Consider the following 18,324-nt stretch of genomic DNA (forward strand, 5'->3'; position numbering starts at 1 on the left):
CAGTTCTTTCTTTCTTTCTTTCTTGTCGCTGAACAGTCGGGGATGGGGAGGGGGAAGCTGAGAGGAATGAGGGGTCTCCTACTTAACAATCGAATAAAGAAGTAGGAAATCGAAGATCGAAGAGCATCCGAATCGTCCGGAAAGGCTAGACGACGCCGTCAGAGGCGACGACCAAGAAGAAATGAATTGGGTGGAGAGGAAGATGTCTGGATGGAGTCGGAGAAGGAACGAGTAGGCGTAAAGAAAGAGAGAGAAGAAGCGGGATTCGCTTGTTCGTTTTTTTTTTTAATTCTAAACGCGCGGGTGAAAGAAAGACAGAGAGAGAGACCGGTCGGCCCGACCCACACTCTCCAAACAGCCGCCAGTCAGTCAACCAGATTGATATCAAATCAAGTGTTCGCTCCTCCGATCATCTTTTAGTAGGTTTACCACTATATTTTCCAGGATCTTTAATTTCCGTATCCCCGTACTAGACAGTTTACGGATGAATCGTTACCGAAATGCCCCCGGGCTGCGCGCCCCCGCGACCAAAGCCTCCGCCAGTACTCTGTGCCAGAAATGCTTGAAACGAGATATGTGCCGGAATCTCTGAGCTCCTCGAATGTCGCCATGCTGACTTTTGCTCTGCACGGCACTATAGCTACGAGTGTAAGGCGTCTGCGCAGGACCGGCCGTATATCTCACGCCCATCGCGCACCCAGCAATTACAGAACCCGAGGCTACGTCCGCAACTGTCCAGTGATGTCCCCAATGATCTCTTGAACTCGTAAGTCCAGTCATACCCGGTGGTACTGGCACGCGCTGGCGCATCGATGCTACTGTAGTGAGTTATCGAGCGATGGTTAATGGTTCGCAGGAAAGGCGTGGCGGACGAGATCCTGGCCAAGCGCGAAGAGGGACGGGGTCGGCAAAAGGAACTCGATAGCCTGGACCCAGTGGAAAGTTCGTCGAAACGGAGCAGATCTATCTCGTCGCATTCAGTGAGCTCCGTCTCGACCATCTCGACCAACCGCTCGCGCTCTCGTTCCCCCCCTCGCCGTGACGATTACTCTTCGCGAAGCCAGGAGCCGCGTGCAGAATCGACCACCTCGCGTCACTCGAAGCCGAGGAAAAGACGGTACAGCGACTCCTCGTCCGGGTATTCATCCTACTCGTCCGGCGAGGACAACCGGTCACGTGACCGAGGGTGGACAGGAGAGCGGAATACGCGACGACGCCGCCGGGAATCGAGTCCGGATGCTCGCGGTCGAGCGAGAGATATCCCTCGGGGCGGTGATCGACCAGATCGGATGCGAAGCCACAGCGGGGACAGGTTCCGCGGGACACGAGGCGGACGGTCTGGCAGTCCGAACGCAATGGACGATCGGGCATATTCCGGCGGGCCATCGAGAAGCTACGGGGGGCGGCCGGACCGACAGAGCGGTGGTCGAGATCCTGGCCCTCCTCAACCCCCGAGAGAACGCAGCCTGAGCCCCTTCAGCAAGCGACTAGCTCTGACTCAGGCTATGAATATGAGCCGTTAGGCACTGGAACGTTGGAAAGGAATAATATTAATCAGACAAGGCACGAAAAGCGGTTGGGCGCACCGGTGTACGAGGATGGTCTTTTACGAGGATGGTCTTTTGCTCCTTTTTCTTTTTCTTCGTTTTTTGCCCAAGAGGTCAATCCCCAAGGCTCGTCCATGTAAGCTGGTATGACAATGATTTGGATCCTAATCTGTATGATACGGCTATGAATGACATGAAAAATTGGTCTTGGTACCGTAGAATCACAATGCAAATCCCATCAACGCCTAGCATGTACCTAAATCCCAACAATAAGCGCCTGAGGACGAAAGAAAAATGTTAAAAAAAAAAATAAAAAGAAAAAGAAAAAAGAAAAAAAGAAAAGAAACAATGCGATGATAGAAAGACACCAATTCCCACAACTATCCACCTCCGGGGTATCACAAGTCCAGTAATTCAGTCTTCGTCCATCTCATCCGCTCCCTCCTGTTCACGGACGTGGATGCCCTCCACCAACATCTCTCCCTCAATGCCAACGTCCTCGCCCTGCTTCCCCTTTGCCGCGCGCTGAGCGTTCTCTATCCGTTGGCGCACCAGCCGTGCAATGGCATTCTGCGTTCTCACATTCAACACATTCATCTTCTCATCCAGGTCCCGCTTGAGGTCCCAGTTGGGCTTTTTCGGCTGCAGCTTGAAGAGATCGATCGGTTGGTCTGCTTGCTCGTCCTTCTTCGCTTGCTCCGCCGTGGCCTGGGCGATCTCCGCGGCTTGGGCCTCCAGGGTATCCCTCCCATCTAACGGATCCTGGTCAAATCCCAGCTTCGGACCACGGGTTTCGGGATCATAGTTCCTTCCGGAGAGGTACTTCGTTGAGATGTCGGGGGTGCTATCTTGCGCTTCATCGTTCGGCGCACTGGACTCGTCCATGGTCTCCGGCTCGGGTTGTTTCCGCTTCAACGCGGCCAGCTTCGCCAGACGAGCTTTGCGGTCGGTGGCAGCCGCATCGAGAGTGGCATGGTTGGACGACATGACTGGACTTTGAATGGGGGGGAAAGGTAGAAAAAGAAGGAGGAGGAAATAAAGAAAGCCTCGAAGCTAGCGCCCACGACAGTAAATCAAAGACGTATACGTATGTACAGGGCGATCCGATTGATTCGGGGTGAAATTGACCGGCAAGATCCATCATGACCGAAGTTTGGAGAGGTGCGCCACAGTCGGGCGGATCCACCAGCCACACTCTGCGCCGAAGCAAAATATCGAGCGGGCGGATTTCTTCCAGGCCTTTTTCCCATCTATAGACTTCAGTGTCCGCTCCTGAATCCGCCAATCTAACCACTTTTCTCCTTCCACTTTCACGTTTTAGTCCTCTTTCCTCCATTCAATGCAGACTCTATCAGAATTCTGAATGTCATTTGGTCCATCCCTTGTGCGCTCCCGCTTCAGCGCTGGACTGCCGTCCTGCGTTCCGCAGCACCGCTTGCGCTTTGGGCATTGGTTTCGCCAGAGACCAGGCAGTCCTCGCGCGGCCAGATACATTGGCAATGATGCCGCCAGTGCGAGTGTCGTGTCTTCTGTCGGCCCTGGGGTTGGAGACTCAGACCTAAAATCATCCGCCATTCCCCGATCGAATCTGCTGGGCAACAAGCCCGCTGCCACTTCCTATGCCTCGAATACCTCCGACCCCGTCGCTGAAAACCGAACATCATACCCCCCGGTGCCGCCGGCTCAACCGTCGCCACAAGAGCATGGCGGCGGGCCAAAGAAACCCTACCGGAAGGGTTTCAAAACACGCGTCACCTACAACACCATGACGGTTTCCGACGGTGAATTATCGTACCGAACACGATTTGTCGATCAAAGTACGCGGGATCTTGAAAATGAAATTATGGCGAGGACTTGGTTCGACAGTGGGCTGGATGTTCGACGATGGCGAGCGGCCTTGACCGAAATTTTCAAGGCAAAACATTTCGCCAGAGACGCCCGGCGGGGATTACCAGAACAGTTTAAGCCGAACGGAGAGGACGCAAAACTACGTGGTCTGTTAGAAACAGACGGGCAGGGCCAGTTTCGCGAGGCATGGGAGGGCCTAGACAAGAAGTCGAAAGCTGGGCATTGGAAGCGTATGTCGCTGTGGTTGCTGCAAGATTCTCCGGAGCTGGCCCTGGAATTCTTTCTGGTGACCTCCCAGAGCGCGCACAGGCCGGTGTTCCTCATGATGGCGGATTGCCTATCCTTCTTGCGTGCGTTCTATGATGATCGATTGAAGCAGTGGGAGCGAGGCACGCATACGTACGATTCGGCGCTGCAAACCTGTCTGGACCCCAGCAATTGGCCCATCATTGTGGTGTCTCAAAAGGGCGTCCGTCAGTACTTGATGGTCGCCGACCGTGACCGTCTGCATGCGGCTTATGACCACGTTATCGACAAGAACGTGTACGTCACAGCGGAGACCTATCTGTGCTTCATGCGCCGCTTCACGGATTTCGAAGACGTCGATAAGGCACTTGACGTGCTCGAGCGGATTCGTAGATTGAGCCAGCATGAGTTTCTGATCGATTCCGCGGCCGTCATGCATCACTGTTGTAAACTTCTGACGCTCGACTCCGTGATCGACGATTCAAACGGACGCAACTTTCGCATCCTTCCCAGTCTTCTCCAGATGGGCGTACGGCCGGACCGGGACATGATGAACGTGGTATTGCGGAACGCGTTCCGGACGGGGGACCCGCAGTTGGGGCTCGACATGTTGAATTTCATGCGGAACCAGAACATGAAGCCGGACTCTTATACCTACTTGACCCTGCTCACGGATGCCGTGTCTCGGGGAGACCGGCACCTGGTGGACTCGTTGATCGAGGAGATCGAGCCCCAGGAGGAGATGTCGAAGAATCCCTGGATTGCGAACAAGACTTTCCACGCTCACTTTGTCTTCACGGCCAAAAACATCGAGGAGGATGCTGACCCCAGTGCGACCTTCTACTCGCTGTTGAACCTGTACACCAAGTTCCACGACATCACGCCCTTGAAGGAACTCACCATCCTTCCGCCGGAATATACCCCCCCACCAGGGGGCGCAAACGAGCCCCCATCGGTGATCGCGTTGTACCTCATAATCGCAAGCTACCTCCGGTGCCACAAACGCATGCCCCACGTTCTCCGCATCTACAAATACTTCCACTCTATGGTTCTCAGGGGCCACGAGATCATCGCGCCCCTGGCCGCCACCGACCACACATATAACGAGTTCCTCGTCGCCTTCCGGAAAGACCCGCAGGGTATTCGGCCATCCGTGCGGCTCGTCGAAGACATGCTGCAGCCCACCACTCACAGCGACGGAGTCTTACCAATGACCCGCGCCAAACCAACCGTACGGACCTGGACGCTCCTCCTGAGCTCCTTCACCTACAACCGGCAACCAATGGCCGCAGAGAGAGTGAAAGACATGATGGCCAAATACGGGGTCGAGTTCAACATGGTCACCTGGAACACCATCATCAGCGGGTACGCGAACGCGCAGAACGTCCCCGAGGTCGCCAAGGCCATCAAGGCCATGGAAGCCCAGGGCCTGTCCATCGACGCGTACACCATGAAAAGCCTGCGCTACCTGCATGACCCGGAGCAACTCTGGGAGGTGGTAAAGGAGCTGGACGAGCTTTCCGCCGGACCTGCGACGGACTTGTCCTCAGTGGCTGCTCCGCTGCATGATCACGAGGAGTATCTCAGCGGAGCGGACGATTTACTGGACCAAGGACTGCGACGTTTGCAGGAGAGCCAGGCGACCAAGTTATGATACCCCTGTGTTTTTTGACATCTTTATTCTCTTCTTCTCTTCTTCTCTTCTGGTTGGCTATATTACTTTTATTTCCCACCTCTCTTCGCTTTAGGTATTGGTAGGGGCTTTACATGTACTGATAGAATAGATTTCGACACCCCAGCAGATTGCTGTGTAAACCACAAACTTATGTACAATATGAAAGACAATGAACAAGAAACCATGGCAATGACATAAACTCCACAGAACGTGATCTAAATAAAATATAGTCCCGGCTAGAATACTGATAAACTCCAATTGCCAAGATAAGAGTCGACGATAAAGGACCCCATCAACCACCGAGGAAGATCGAAACCTAGACACAGCATAACACCATTGTCAGCGATATGCTCTTCTCCCTGGTTTAGTTATATGAGGTGGAACTCACCGCCATCAAGATGCAGCAAAGACTGACGTATGGGCTCAGCCGCTCCCCGATTCGAGCACACTTCCAGAAGACCCCGAAGAAGCTGTTCGCATTAGTCTAGTCCTACCGTATAGTCCTACACCATTTGCGGCGCGAGAGAGGAGCCTGGGAGTGGAAAGAGGCACGTACCCGTTTTGGTTGCGATCCATGATCCCGGGCATCATGGAGTGGGCGTAGGTGCTTGTGCAGATGATCAGGAGGATCACCAGGAGGAGGGACTGGAAGTTGAACAAGGCTGACTGTCAAGTGTTAGTGACATTTTCAAGTATACTGCAGCTCAACAATAGAACGTCGAGTGAGTGAGCTCTATTGAAGACAGCTCAGCTCAATCCTCTCTTTCTCCTTTATCCTCTTGCTTCTACTTCTGCTTCACTCTCACTCCACCAGGAGTATTCCTACTCTCTCATTAGAAACACTTACCATATTGACTGATTGTGGAACTGCTTCAAGCGCTCAACTCGGAAACAACCAGGTAGCTAGCAGCTGAGGATCATCACCATGAACCACCACCGCAATAAAGCCACTCCCCCATCCCGCCCGCCTTCCAATTCCACCGGCAGAATCGCCCCTCACCGCCCACCCGCCGTCCCATTCTCTCGCCATCTCCAACACCGGCTCCAACCTCACCACAACCACATCCCTCGAGCATCCCAGCCGTCCTCCATATCCCCCCGTCAGCCTAGTACAGGCCATGTGTCGAGTCTGATCGCTCCTGCCTGGCCGTGGAATCCCCACGAAACGAACCTAATCCGCGCCGGATACAAACCTGCTTTTGCGCCTGCGCCGCAGAATACAACAGCTGCTCCCGCCGGCAGCACCGCAACTACCCCCGGGAAGTGTACGAGTACAGCTACATCCGCCGCTGCGCCGAAGAAACCTGCCAAAATGGCGGAACCCCGTGCGCGTATGGCCCGCCACAAGGGCCAAATGAACTTCTCCTCCGAGCGTACGTCAACCCAGTTGAACCCTCTCTCCTCTCTCCTCTCTCCTCTCAAGAAATGCTAACAGCAAACAGTCCGCCTCCTCCTCCTCGCCTACGGCGACCCCAGCCCGCACCCCTCCTTCCCATCCGAGCCCCTCCCCGAAACGGTGCGCGTCCTCGACGAAATCGTCACAGACTTCGTGCTGGAAATGTGTCACGGCGCCGCGCAATACGCGAGCTACTCACGGCGTCAGAAGATCAAAGTTGACGACTTCCGGTTCGCGCTGCGCCGCGACCCGAACAAGCTGGGCCGTGTGCAGGAGCTGCTGCGCATGGAGCGCGAGCTGAAGGAGGCGCGCAAGGCGTTCGATCAGAATGATGACCAGGTGGCGAATCTGAAGGATGCGAAGAAGGGGATGGAGGATGTGGGGGAGGGTGGTGGTGGTGCTGATGGGAAGAAGAGTAAAGGGAAGGGGAAGCGCGGGGCGAGGAGGGACTCGGATGTTACGGATGATATGGCGCCGAAGAAGAGGAAGACTGGTTGATTGGGTTGGATTTGGTTGTTTTTGTTTTTTGTTTGTTTGGCGTTGGGGATTGGGAGATGGTCGTTATAAATACATACTACATACCCCTATCTATTTGCATGGAGGCGTTATGATATAGTTCGTCTAGGTTAATGAATTCAGTCATATTGAAATAGCTTATGGAATGGTCGAGGGTACCATAGTTGTCTCTTAAGGCATATACACCGTTAACCCTATATAAATTAAATGAAGTCACTCAATATAAGTAGGAGTAAGGTAGTAAAAGTTAATTGATATCTATAATCAATATAATCGCGAAGAAGCACAAGATACAAGGTAGAACCAAAAAGGAAACAAGTATATAGATATAAAAAAGAAAAAAAGAAAAAAGAAAGGAACAGCCGTGGATCGAACACGGGACCTATAGATAATTGCTAGTTGTTACACCATTGCAATCTACCACTCTACCGCTGAGTTACTGCTCCAGTTCCATGGTTACTGCTTCAGTAATAGTATACTTGAACAGAAGGTTAGTCTTTCCATAGTAAATGAACTTATCCTACTGCCTTATCCAGTCTAGGTTCTATATACCTACTATACTACGCCCATACTTTGTAGATACTAGTGATTACACTGGTCATTCTTTTGTCCTTCATAGATGATGACCAGGCAAAAAGGAAAAGGAAAAGAAAACCATGGTAACTCAAGGAAATCCTTCTTTCCACAAAACTAAATGAAATAGATGACAGACAATGATAGGACCATAGACACGTATCAAATAGGAAGAAGTAAAGAAAAGGTAAGAGAGCAGCAAGAGGGGTCTGGGCAACAAAAGGAGATACGTCTGAGAGCAACCGTCAAGAGAAGAAGTAGAAAAAAAAAAGATCAAAAGGTCAACAAGACGACAGGTAGAGAGAAGGAAAGAAAGGTATAATCTATCTTCAATTCTCTTCATAGGTTTCCCCCCGCTTTTTTCCAACCCCAACGCAATTCATTTCTTTATTTACGTCTCGTCTCGTTCTTTTGGCGCTTTTTTTCATTTTTCATGTTTTCTTTTCGTTTCGTTTCGAACCTCGTTCTCTTCAAGCACGAGCCTCTTCCGTGGGTCTTTCTTGGTTCCGCTGCTGCTGCCCTCCACGGCCACCCTTGCCGCGCTGGCCGCCGCGCTGGCCACCGCCGGTCTCGGCGTTGGCGCCCTCGCCGCCCAGGGTGAGCTGGGCCGTGGCTAGTCGGTTGGACAACTCCATCTGTGTCCGGATGGTGTTGGCCAGGTAGGACACCACCAGGACGTCCTGGATGTGGTTGTTGCTGTGATGGTCAGTATCATGTACAACGGGTTTCGAAGAAAGAAAGGAAGAACAGAGGCAAGATAAGGCGGGAAAGGGGAGGAACGTACAAGTCACGCTCGATGTCGGCGGGTTCAACCTTGGGTGCCAAGGCAAGAGTGTTGAGCAGGTACTGGCCAAGAGCGGTCGACGCGGGGGCTTCCTCATCGATCACGGACTCAACATAGCGCGAGACGCGGTCGATCATGCCCAGCACTTCCTCGATCGCCCGCTCGAGAGCCTCAATGTCGGTGAAGGTGGCGGTGGCCCGCTCCTCGGCGTCGCGGGCGGAGGCGACGGCCTCCAGGCCGCTCTTCTCGGCCTCGCCGTAGCGGATCTCATAGGGGACGGGGATGAAGGCGGCGCTGTCGGCGGCGCGCTCGGCGGTCACACCGACGGGGGCGGAGATGTAGGCGCGAGTCTCGATGTCCTTGCCGGCCTCGGTCGACACGGTCAGGTGGACGGCCGGGTGAGGCCACGTGCCGTCACCCTGGCCGCTGTAGAAGTTCTGGATCAAGGCGGAGAAGGTGTTCAGTTCAGGGGAGGTAGCGTACCACCCCACCAGGAATTCCTTGGGGTTGGCCTTGAGATGCAGCGCCAGCATCTGTTTCTGGTACTCCATGTCCACCTCCACCTGATCGGTCGTCTCGGTATGTCCCACGGCGAAGGTGGTGCGAATCTCCACCTCGGTGCCATCCTCCGACCGGGTTCCCAGCAGGGTACCGATCACACGTTCCTGGTCGGCATTGCGACGCAGCGAGTGGTCCAGGATCGAGAAAAGAGCCTAATATGGGCATTCGTTAGCACATGCCCCTCCTTCTTTCCCTCCTCCTATTGCCTCCCTGCACAGGCAGTCATATCCAAGCAATATCGTATCGTACCTGAGGCTGAATAACCACACTCAGAGGGGCGGTCGTCGGAGCCCCCACTGCCACGGGGCCCAGAGGGCGGGCGAGGTGAAGGAAGGAATCGGTATCAGCCATTCTCGGACACTTTTTCTCGATGAAATTTTCCTCCTCAGATAGGAATTGGCGCACACAGGGGAGAACGAAAGGATCCCGGTGGTGGACTGGAGGAGTGGCGGGTGGGGGTAATGGTTGATTAGCAGAGATGGATTTTTCTTTGGGTTCTGGTTCGTCTGGCTCAAATCTGACTGACTCTTGCGGAGGTTAAACCGACTTTGTTCGAGGCTCCAAATTGTGTGTGCGGACGGACGCGCTAAGATAAGATAAGCCACTTCTTTTTTCTCTTCCGCCAGAGGGGAGAAAATACGCCCAACAACAAACCATTGCACGACTGGATATCTTTCTCTTTTGTCTTTACAGATATTGACAAGAGGTCTATCTGTATTCCTACTTTACAACGATATGCCTCCATTCCGCGGTCGAGGCGGCAGAGGTGGCAGAGGCGGCAGAGGTGGCCGTGGTGGCCGTGGTGGCCGTGGCGCGAAGAGACCAGCCCAGAGATCAAACTTTGAAACTTCTCGACTGGATGAATTATCGTCGGAGGAATCGTCCGGTGCAGAGGATGGAGCTCCAATCGAGCCGCTAGACGACGAATTGGATCACGCAGTTCCCACGGACGATGCGGCGTCAAGTGACGAAGAAGAAGATGAAGACCAGAAGCGAGGACAGTCATACAACGAATTGCTGCAACTACTCCAGACAACTACCGAAACCAAGGCTCCCGCCCGGAAGAAGAGAAAGGTGGATCACAAGAGAAAAGAGAAGGACCAAGATGTGCAGATGGATGAGGCTCCGACCGCTGATCTGGAGGCGGATTCAGGCGACGATCTCGCGGAGCAGGAGCTTTCTGGAGGCGAGGATGCCGACGAGAAATTGGATGAGGCGGAAATCGATGCCCAGGCGGACAGCGACGATGACGATGGTATTCTCCTTTTCAGTTACACCCCATCTAGCAAATTCTAATATGTACAGGCACCGATCCGTTTGAGGCCCATTTCTCCCTGCCGAAGGAGGGCCAACTCTCCCCGAAGGTCAAAGCTGTCGAAGCGAAACAGTGGAACAATGCGAAGAAGGAGATCGACGGCCAGCTCAAGCTTGTCCGCGCGATCCCGGCCACTGGGAAGGGGGATGTGGCTGTCCTTCCACCCATGAGGAACATGTCGCATGTCAAGGTAGGTTCTATCTGTGTACATCGCATAACTATCAATGACTAACCGTGATATAGCTTAAGAAGAGGTTGATTGCCCCGGCCAAAGAGCATATCCGGAGTATTCCCAAGCAACTCCAGCATGTGGCGCCTTACATCTTCGACTATCAAGATGTTCTCTACGGGGCCCGCGACGTCTCTCAGGCGGGCGTTATGCGGGACATCCTCGCCGTGCACGCCGCCAACCACGTCCTCAAAACCCGAGATCGCGTGCTGAAGAACAACACGCGCCTGGCGCGGGAACCCGACACGGATCTGGAGCTGCGTGACCAGGGATTCACGCGGCCCAAGGTTCTGTATCTCCTACCCACCAAGCAAGCGTGCGTGCGCGCGGTCGACTCCATCACGCGGTTTTTCCAGCCGGACCAGCAGGAGAACAAGAAGCGCTTCATGGACAGCTTTTCGGGCAGCACCGATGATTCCTGGGAGAACAAGCCGGCGGATTTCCGGGAGCTGTTCGCGGGCAACAATGACGACATGTTCCGTTTGGGGCTCAAATTTACGCGCAAGACCCTCAAGTTCTTTGCTCCGTTCTACACGTCTGATATGATCCTGGCGAGTCCTTTGGGGCTGCGCACGATCATGGATCAGGCTGAGTGAGTACATGTCAGCCCAAAAAGAAACAAATAGAGACTGACCTCGCAGTGCCAAAAAACGTGACTCGGACTTCCTGTCCTCGATCGAGGTGGTGATTGTCGACCAAGCCGACGCACTCCAGATGCAGAACTGGGACCACGTCGACTACATCCTGCAACACCTCAACCTGCAGCCCAAAGACGGACACGGATGCGACTTCAGCCGAGTGCGCACCTGGTACCTCGACAACCAGGCGCGGTACGTGCGGCAGCTAATCATGACCGCCTCGTTCATCACCCCCGAGATCAACTCGGTCTTCTCATCGCAGATGCAGAACGTGTCCGGCAAAGTCAAGCTGACACGCGTGTACCCGGGAGCCATCTCAGAAGTCCCGCTCGCAGTACCCGTCAAGCAAACCTTCTCGCGCTTCGACTGCGTCTCCCCAGCCAAGGACCCCGACGCGCGATTCAAGCACTTCACGACAACAGTGCTATCGTCTATCGTGCGACACGCCACATCCGGCCGCGGAGCAAACGGCGGCGGCACGCTGGTCTTCATCCCGTCGTATCTAGACTTTGTGCGCGTGCGCAACTACATGGCGACATCAACCCAGACAGAGCATCTCTCGTTCGGAGCCATCTCGGAATACACGGAGCCGCGGGACGTAGCGCGAGCGCGATCGCACTTCACGAACGGCCGACACTCGGTGCTGCTGTACACGGAGCGTATGCACCACTTCCGGCGGTTCCCGATCCGCGGCGTCAAGCGGGTTGTGATGTACGGGGTTCCGGAGAATCCGTCGTTCTGGGGTGAGGTGGTGGGCTTCCTGGGGGCGGATCCGTCGACGGTGGTGGAGGCTGCTGAGGCGGGTGGTGTGAGGGCGCTGTTCTCGCGGTGGGATGCGCTGAAGCTGGAGCGCGTTGTGGGGAGTAGTCGGGTTGGGAACATGTTGCGGGATAAGGGGGGGGATACTTTTACTTTTGTATAGTTTACTGTATAGTTTATTTTATAGATTTATATTGTATAGTACTTTATAATGCGCAGCCTTTACATCTGTATAGCTCTTTGGATTTGTATAGCTAGATTGATTAATGTATTTGTACGGAGTATACTGGATATATATAAGTGATATATTATACTGTGATAGCGGAACACTCAACTCAGAGCCCAGTATCAATCAACAAGACCCACGAACCGGAAACCAGTTCCACTAAGATCAAAGATAGGATAAAATCAAGTATAGTATAATGTCATACCCAAAGAAAGAAAGGGAAAAGAAAGAAAGAGATACGATCATATCCAGCTAACGATCAGATTAATCATTCCTCAAGTAAGCCCCATCCCACTCTCTACTGTATCCGTACCTAGTTAGTACTTAATCTACTCTACTGTCCCCAGATCCACTAATACCAGAAGAGAGATGATATGAGACACTAGATCCTATTTCGGTTAAGAGGTTTTCTTTAATATACCTGACCATTTGACCACTAGGTCAGGCTCTGATTATCTTTATACCTCGCTGTTGCGTTCTACTTGTCAAATCTCTTGATAGTATTTTGTTTTACATACTTGTCAGGATCACAATATCATTCATAGAATACCTCCCTGGCTCGAGGAAGAGATTCAAGCCTGACTGGCGCAATGGCTAATGCACTCTGGCCAAACGCATACGCCTCTGCACAAGAAATGGAAGAAACTGTTAAACAAAGGATGACCTGCTGCCAGATACCTAGGACCTAAATCCAATAACCCCCAAAAGAAGTAAGCCTTGCTGGCAAGCTGCCCAATGCCTAATGCTGCCGACCTGGAGAAGCGCGCAAGGTGCTTCTGAGACTACCATACCCCCCAGAGCCACCAGAATCCCCCTGACCTTTCCGCGACAGACCATACGAACACCTGTAACTCAAATTCAGAGACTCAGCAATAGATTGCCCACCGGAAGACATGGCAGAACTGGTGGCCCGCAAAGAATAGCCAGAGAAGACACTGCTTCCCTCCTTGAGCAGAGGCCGGATGCTATCTCTCGGGAGGGCAGATCCTGTTCTGGCGTAGGGTACATCAACCTGTGCTGCTCGAGTACCCCCTGAGCTGGATTGTGGAGCTGTCTGTGGTTTGTCCTTGTGCAGAACATTCGCGTCAAAGACCTATAGCCAAGGGTTGCTTCGTCACGAAAGACACCACTGTACTTTTGGTTGCCGTCCGCACAATATCCTTCATGCCGTAGCCTGCGATGTGTTTCTGCAGACCCAGTCTCCAGATGGAGTTATTGACACTCTTGGTAACACTATAACTGCCAGACTTCGTGAGGAATCCAAGATATTTATCCATATAAGGGCGAGCAAACTTTCCTAGCGCAGGTCCGATAGCGCCACCCACAAACCCAACGAGAGCGTCCTTCCCCATGCTGCCCCACGTCGGGCTCCGGCCTTCTGCCAGATCGCCCAGGGCTCCTGCGACCGGCGCAGTTATAGCACCCACCACAGCCCCCAGAGCGACCTGAACCGCTAGGCTCGCGCCGCCCGTGAGGACCCCAACGGCGATGCTAGCTGCGATCCCAATAACGGCAGTGATGAGCCGCTTCCAGCCGAAATTGACGCCGAACAGGCTGAAATGGCCGCTCGGGTCCGCGCGATTGACGGGGTCTCCGAGGCAGTAGGTGTAGGGATTGATCTCCCCTGAGGTGAACGGGCTCCACGGATCTGCCGCGTGGAAGCGCATCAGAACCGGGTTGTAAACACGGTAGCCGTTTCCCAAGTGATACCATCCGGTAACGGGGTCTTTCCATTGTCCGTTGAAGGCTATGTCTGACTCGCCGCCGAATCCGTAGGGCGTGTATGATTGAGAATGCATGTCTTCTGGCCTGTGACTGTCCAGGCTAGCGAGGATGGATCCACAGCTGTCAGATGCCCACAGGTTGTTTTGCGGTTTGTCGGATCCATCGTCTTGGATGATTTGGCCCCAGTAGGCCTTTCCGTCAGAGACATAGCTGACGCGACGGTCGCCGCTCTTGGTGGCGATGAGGGAGTCCTCCCGGTAGAAGAGGCTGGTGTCTGGCTGGTCTGGCACACTTTGGCAAGCCAGCTTTCCAGATGCATCATAGTGGTACTCGCAAAGCTGCTTGTCGTCCGCAGCGCGCACTCTGATCAAGCGACCTAAGCTGTCATACTCTAATTTACGGCCCTGCTCATCCCTGGTCAGACTCCCGTTGGCGTCGTACTCGAGAACAACACTTGCAGGGTAGGCGTTGTTTGTGTTGGTGATCGAAATCAGCTGGGTGGGATCATCTTTGCTGAAAGTATAGCTTGCTGCATTGGAATCTTGATTGTGAAAAGTCATTGTCTGTTTAACAATGTTGTCGTATTCGTCGAATTCAAAGGTTTGCTCCTTGATTTCATTTCCTTGCTGATCAGCTGGAGCTCGACTTCCATCGCACTCGTATCTTTTCAGGCGGTTCTGATTGTCATATGTGAGCCTTTCATCTCGAATAGTGACGCCTTCATTATCCTCCAGGGCCCGCGTAGCGACAAGACTCGTTTCGCCATAGGTCTGACTGAGTGAATACATGACCTGTCCTTTTTTCTTGACCATCCGCTTGGTCTCGCGGCCAATGTCATCATAGCTCAACAGAAATGTTAATTTGACACCATCCTCCTGATCCTCAAGACTGTACTCAGACAGTCGACCTGACCTGCTGCAATATATAAACGAAACTCTCATCTTGCTCTGAATCAAAGATGCCGGTCTACCGTAAGTGTCATACTCGATCGATTGCCTCTGTTGGTGGGGATTGACATAGTGCTGCAGTAGACCTGCCATGGAATACTGATATTCAGACGAAAATGACTCCCCCCCTTTTACTTGAATGGTCTCTTTCTTGAGGAGAGACGAGGGTGTGTATTCTCGGATCTGCGTACTGTACGATCCCTTCATTTTAGTTGGCAAAGCAGTCTGAGGATCATATTCGTAAATGTCGGAGTTTGCATCGCTGGTAGTGAGGCTCTTGGGGGCGTACTGCAGTGCGGGCTCATAGGTAATCTCGCATTCCTGACCTTTTGCATTCGTGATTCGTTTTGGCTCGGGTGCATGGCCCTCGTAGATCTGCCGGGTGGTGCGTGGACCGACCTTCCGATGCATAACGCGCCCTAGCCCATCGAATGACTGCCCTCCAATGGTGACGCCGTTGAGGCTGACTTTCGCCGGCAATGCAGCCTCACCATGTTCTGCATAGTCGGCTGTCACTGTTCGAGAATCCGACCACGTCGTCTTGGTGATCCGGTCAAAGCTGTCGGACTCATACTTGATGATTCGGCCAACTTGGTCCTCTTCTTCGACCAGACGCCCCAAGCCGTCATACCGGTACTTGACAGAGCTGTAAAGGGTCTTGTCTGTTTTGCATAGATGTATCAGTGTTGGGTTACCGGAAACGTCATGGTAGGTTTTCGTATATCCTTCCCCTTCAATCCCTGTAGTTTCGGTGAGATCGACTGGATCGGATTTCGATATAGTGACCAGGCCAGACTTTTCCGTTGTCTTGCAGACTCCTCCCCAATTATCATACTCGAGCTGTTTGCTAGTCTCCAGGGACGTGAGCTGCCCGTTCTCGCCCCGCAACCAGTCAACCTCGGTAACCTCGATGCATTGGCCTTGAGCATCATAGTTGCGCTTTTCGGCAAGATGGAACTCTGCTGAGGTGTTACCTGCAGCATATGCCTCCCTGTCATGGTCCTGTTTCTCGGTGCGACAGGGCCTCTCCAGTCCATCAGTGACATAGCGGGTTTTCACCCCCGTCGCATCAGTAACTATGGTTTCCGTGCCGTAGTTTTGCTCAAGGGCTGCGTACTCCCATTGTCGTACTGCTTCTTGCGGTGTGCCTGCAGATGTGATTGCCTTGGTAATCTGCCCCAGCGTATTATACAGGAAGCAGTCCTCCACTCCGGCTTGATCTTTGTGTGCCATGGTCAACCCGCGCAACGCGGAGTAAACCGTCTCCTCCTCAACCACAGAACCGTCAAAGGTTGTGGTGCATGCTTTGAGAGTCATCAGATCGCCGTTCCGACTGTAGCTCAGCTTTTTGGTGGTGGGAGACTTGTCTAAGTGAGATGTCACCTGTTGTTCAAGGCAGCCGTGATATGTCGCTGTAGGGTTGTCTAGGTATGCGAAAGTCGTCCTGGAAAGAACATGGTTGCCGGTAGAGGTTATGTGCTGCTGAGCACCCACAAAGTATGCAGCTTCTGCGCCATGGGCTGTGGGTATTTTGACATATCGGTACTTCTCCGTGCGCGTTGGTGCCGGATAATCACCGGGCCCAGGCACAACAGTTTCTGTCTTCATATATCGCCGAAACCCGTGAGGATCGCGAGGACAGCCCAGGTTATTTGAGTCTGAAGTGTCCTCTCCTTCTTCTGGGTAATATGTGCGGTGAATCTCCACGCCGTCCGGTCGGATCTCCAGGGTTGGGTTGCCCCATTCGTCGTATGTCTGCTTAGTCGTTTCGGAACGAGGAGAGCGGCCACTATTGTCCTTGTACATCTTGATGGTCGTATGTGGCAACTGACAATAGGCAGGTTGCTTTTCGAACTTCTCGTAGGGCTTGCTGTGGTAGGAAATGGACTCTGTTGTGACGCAGGAGCCCTTCTCCTGCTGCGAGCTGACCAAAAGATGAAAGTGATTGTAGGTGTTCGTCGTCTTGGTACCTCCTTGAACCGTGACAATCGAACTATATGTGTACTCGTCTCGAGTACGATACAAGTTGTCTTCGCCGTCATTCCACTCCAAACCGGCATTGTAACCATAGGAATTGTGTCCGTCCCGTGGAGAAAACTCGTACTTGGTCTTTATCTTAGGTGGGAAATTGCCCGGCCAGACTGTATGCCATTCAACATGGGGGATGTAAAGGTAAGGCGCTTTGGGGGGTAGTCTGTGTCCGTCCAACTTGTACTCCAGTTGCTCCTGCAGGCCACTGGGACTGGTGGTTTTGGTGATACACAATGATGGACCATGCAGCTCATAGTCGAAGGTCCATGACGGCGCGCTTGCCAGAGGCAATACCAGCTTCTTGAGGTAGTTGTCTCTCACTCCAAGGGAGAGGGTGCTTTTTTCCGGGGTGTTCGGAGACCGAATAATCTTCTTCACGATTGACTTGTAGTCAACCTCAAGCAGGTCCTGAGAATCCTCCTCGATCTTGGTCAACAGAGGGTACCCAGTCGATTTGAGGACTTCCCAAATGAGTCTCAGATGGCGTCCATTGGGGGCGACTATCTGAAAGGGAACGAATCGGTCAAAGATACCACTGCTATTCTTGAGGATTTCGACCTGTCCCGACTTATACACCACCTGGTAAGATGTGACTTTTCTGCCATTCTCTTCCTTCTGGAATTTCGTAAAGTTGAAACTCTTCAGCTTTTGGTCGGGAACGGACACGCTCCCGGCCAGTTCGATGACCTTGAAGTGCTCGCCAGTGGAGAGATAGAGCGTTTTACTCTCATTGTCATAGTTCGTGAGATTGAAAGACCACCCTTTCCCCAGACCAAAATCGAAGAAATTCATGGGGCTGAAGCTCAAGGTCAATTTCAACGAGGGACAGTTTCGAGCCTCTTCGGGGGCCCCCCACACGTCGATTGCGCAGGTGTATTGACCGGTTCGAGGGTCCACACCTTTCTCCAGAAGACTACCAAAGTTGGAGCTCTGCGTGTAGATTGGGATATCAGACGGCATGGCTGGTCTGGCAATAAAAAGCGAATGTCTTGATCGAGTAAACAGTGTATGAGGAACTAGAGTAGAAGGAGACAGGAAGAAGGTATCCTTTCATTGTCCACTCCTTTCAGAACAATTTCGTAAACTTTCTCTCTTTGGAAGAAATGCACTTCCGGCTGTTCTTTGCTACTCCTGTTCGGCACCAAGCACGGAGGCTCTGCACACTATCACTGCATAATGCGTCACACACGAGACAGTTTCTTTACATCACATCAAGCATGTGTAGCGGTATAATACATCACAAGTGAGGCATTGTCTTTCTACATTAGACATATGGGAGTAAGTGGGCAGAGGTGTGACTCTGTGGCT

General features: G+C 52.9%; 8 protein-coding genes and 1 non-coding gene across 9 annotated transcripts; 4 read left to right on the forward strand and 5 right to left on the reverse strand.

Annotated features, from left to right (window-relative positions):
- The first annotated feature begins 377 nt into the window (after nt 1-377).
- Nucleotides 378-1,731, forward strand: P168DRAFT_293277 (uncharacterized protein). The gene is made up of 3 exons (XM_024837777.1): nt 378-572; nt 631-766; nt 857-1,731. Exons 1-3 carry the CDS (start codon nt 485-487, stop codon nt 1,521-1,523), a joined length of 891 nt encoding a protein of 296 aa, XP_024689485.1. The 5' UTR covers nt 378-484; the 3' UTR covers nt 1,524-1,731.
- On the reverse strand, nt 1,682-2,630 carry P168DRAFT_293278 (CCDC12/cwf18 family protein). The gene has a single exon (XM_024837778.1). It carries the CDS (start codon nt 2,532-2,534, stop codon nt 1,962-1,964), a length of 573 nt encoding a protein of 190 aa, XP_024689486.1. The 5' UTR covers nt 2,535-2,630; the 3' UTR covers nt 1,682-1,961.
- A 682-nt stretch (nt 2,631-3,312) lies between these two features.
- Nucleotides 3,313-5,295, forward strand: P168DRAFT_313216 (pentatricopeptide repeat protein; the record flags this gene model as incomplete). Its single annotated transcript, XM_024839643.1, has 1 exon — nt 3,313-5,295. One exon carries the CDS (start codon nt 3,313-3,315, stop codon nt 5,293-5,295), a length of 1,983 nt encoding a protein of 660 aa, XP_024689487.1.
- Nucleotides 5,296-5,412: 117 nt separating this feature from the next.
- Nucleotides 5,413-6,216, reverse strand: P168DRAFT_275462 (protein kish). Its single transcript, XM_024835495.1, has 4 exons — nt 6,164-6,216; nt 5,873-5,982; nt 5,705-5,786; nt 5,413-5,632 (listed from the first exon to the last, which is right to left on the reverse strand). The coding sequence occupies exons 1-4, from the start codon at nt 6,164-6,166 to the stop codon at nt 5,609-5,611; spliced, it is 219 nt and encodes a 72-aa protein (XP_024689488.1). The 5' UTR covers nt 6,167-6,216; the 3' UTR covers nt 5,413-5,608.
- Nucleotides 6,217-6,241: 25 nt separating this feature from the next.
- On the forward strand, nt 6,242-7,349 carry P168DRAFT_330192 (putative transcription initiation factor TFIID subunit 13; the record flags this gene model as incomplete). The annotated part of the gene is made up of 2 exons (XM_024841552.1): nt 6,242-6,689; nt 6,759-7,349. 2 exons carry the CDS (start codon nt 6,242-6,244, stop codon nt 7,208-7,210), a joined length of 900 nt encoding a protein of 299 aa, XP_024689489.1. The 3' UTR covers nt 7,211-7,349.
- Nucleotides 7,350-7,582: 233 nt separating this feature from the next.
- P168DRAFT_t152 lies at nt 7,583-7,674 on the reverse strand. The gene has a single exon. It is a non-coding gene; the product is annotated as a tRNA-Cys (tRNA).
- A 212-nt stretch (nt 7,675-7,886) lies between these two features.
- On the reverse strand, nt 7,887-9,668 carry P168DRAFT_259644 (eukaryotic translation initiation factor 3 subunit F). The gene is made up of 3 exons (XM_024834636.1): nt 9,396-9,668; nt 8,586-9,298; nt 7,887-8,497 (listed from the first exon to the last, which is right to left on the reverse strand). The coding sequence occupies exons 1-3, from the start codon at nt 9,495-9,497 to the stop codon at nt 8,272-8,274; spliced, it is 1,041 nt and encodes a 346-aa protein (XP_024689490.1). The 5' UTR covers nt 9,498-9,668; the 3' UTR covers nt 7,887-8,271.
- A 145-nt stretch (nt 9,669-9,813) lies between these two features.
- P168DRAFT_307318 (UTP25 family protein) lies at nt 9,814-12,476 on the forward strand (the record flags this gene model as incomplete). The annotated part of the gene is made up of 6 exons (XM_024839098.1): nt 9,814-10,401; nt 10,452-10,651; nt 10,705-11,282; nt 11,332-12,184; nt 12,275-12,288; nt 12,410-12,476. Exons 1-6 carry the CDS (start codon nt 9,882-9,884, stop codon nt 12,474-12,476), a joined length of 2,232 nt encoding a protein of 743 aa, XP_024689491.1. The 5' UTR covers nt 9,814-9,881.
- Nucleotides 12,477-12,997: 521 nt separating this feature from the next.
- On the reverse strand, nt 12,998-17,991 carry P168DRAFT_330195 (uncharacterized protein). The gene has a single exon (XM_024841553.1). The coding sequence runs from the start codon at nt 17,974-17,976 to the stop codon at nt 13,399-13,401; it is 4,578 nt and encodes a 1,525-aa protein (XP_024689492.1). The 5' UTR covers nt 17,977-17,991; the 3' UTR covers nt 12,998-13,398.
- Between the last annotated feature and the right edge of the window lie 333 nt (nt 17,992-18,324).

This window comes from Aspergillus campestris, assembly GCF_002847485.1.
Source record: "Aspergillus campestris IBT 28561 chromosome Unknown P168scaffold_13, whole genome shotgun sequence".
Lineage (NCBI taxonomy): Eukaryota > Fungi > Ascomycota > Eurotiomycetes > Eurotiales > Aspergillaceae > Aspergillus > Aspergillus campestris.

Bases quoted from the DNA above. Each gene is read 5' to 3' on its own strand.
- P168DRAFT_293277 (XM_024837777.1), top strand. From the start codon at position 485: ATGAATCGTTACCGAAATGCCCCCGGGCTGCGCGCCCCCGCGACCAAA. The intron at 573-630 runs ATATGTGCCGGA...TTTGCTCTGCAC, and splicing joins CCAGAAATGCTTGAAACGAG to GGCACTATAGCTACGAGTGT. The intron at 767-856 runs GTAAGTCCAGTC...AATGGTTCGCAG, and splicing joins CCCAATGATCTCTTGAACTC to GAAAGGCGTGGCGGACGAGA.
- P168DRAFT_293278 (XM_024837778.1), bottom strand. From the start codon at position 2,534: ATGTCGTCCAACCATGCCACTCTCGATGCGGCTGCCACCGACCGCAAA.
- P168DRAFT_275462 (XM_024835495.1), bottom strand. The intron at 5,787-5,872 runs GTACGTGCCTCT...TAATGCGAACAG, and splicing joins ATGGATCGCAACCAAAACGG to CTTCTTCGGGGTCTTCTGGA. The intron at 5,633-5,704 runs GTGAGTTCCACC...TGCTGTGTCTAG, and splicing joins TTTGCTGCATCTTGATGGCG to GTTTCGATCTTCCTCGGTGG.
- P168DRAFT_259644 (XM_024834636.1), bottom strand. From the start codon at position 9,497: ATGGCTGATACCGATTCCTTCCTTCACCTCGCCCGCCCTCTGGGCCCC. The intron at 9,299-9,395 runs GTACGATACGAT...TGCCCATATTAG, and splicing joins GTGTGGTTATTCAGCCTCAG to GCTCTTTTCTCGATCCTGGA. The intron at 8,498-8,585 runs GTACGTTCCTCC...TGACCATCACAG, and splicing joins GCCGACATCGAGCGTGACTT to CAACAACCACATCCAGGACG.
- P168DRAFT_330195 (XM_024841553.1), bottom strand. From the start codon at position 17,976: ATGCCGTCTGATATCCCAATCTACACGCAGAGCTCCAACTTTGGTAGT.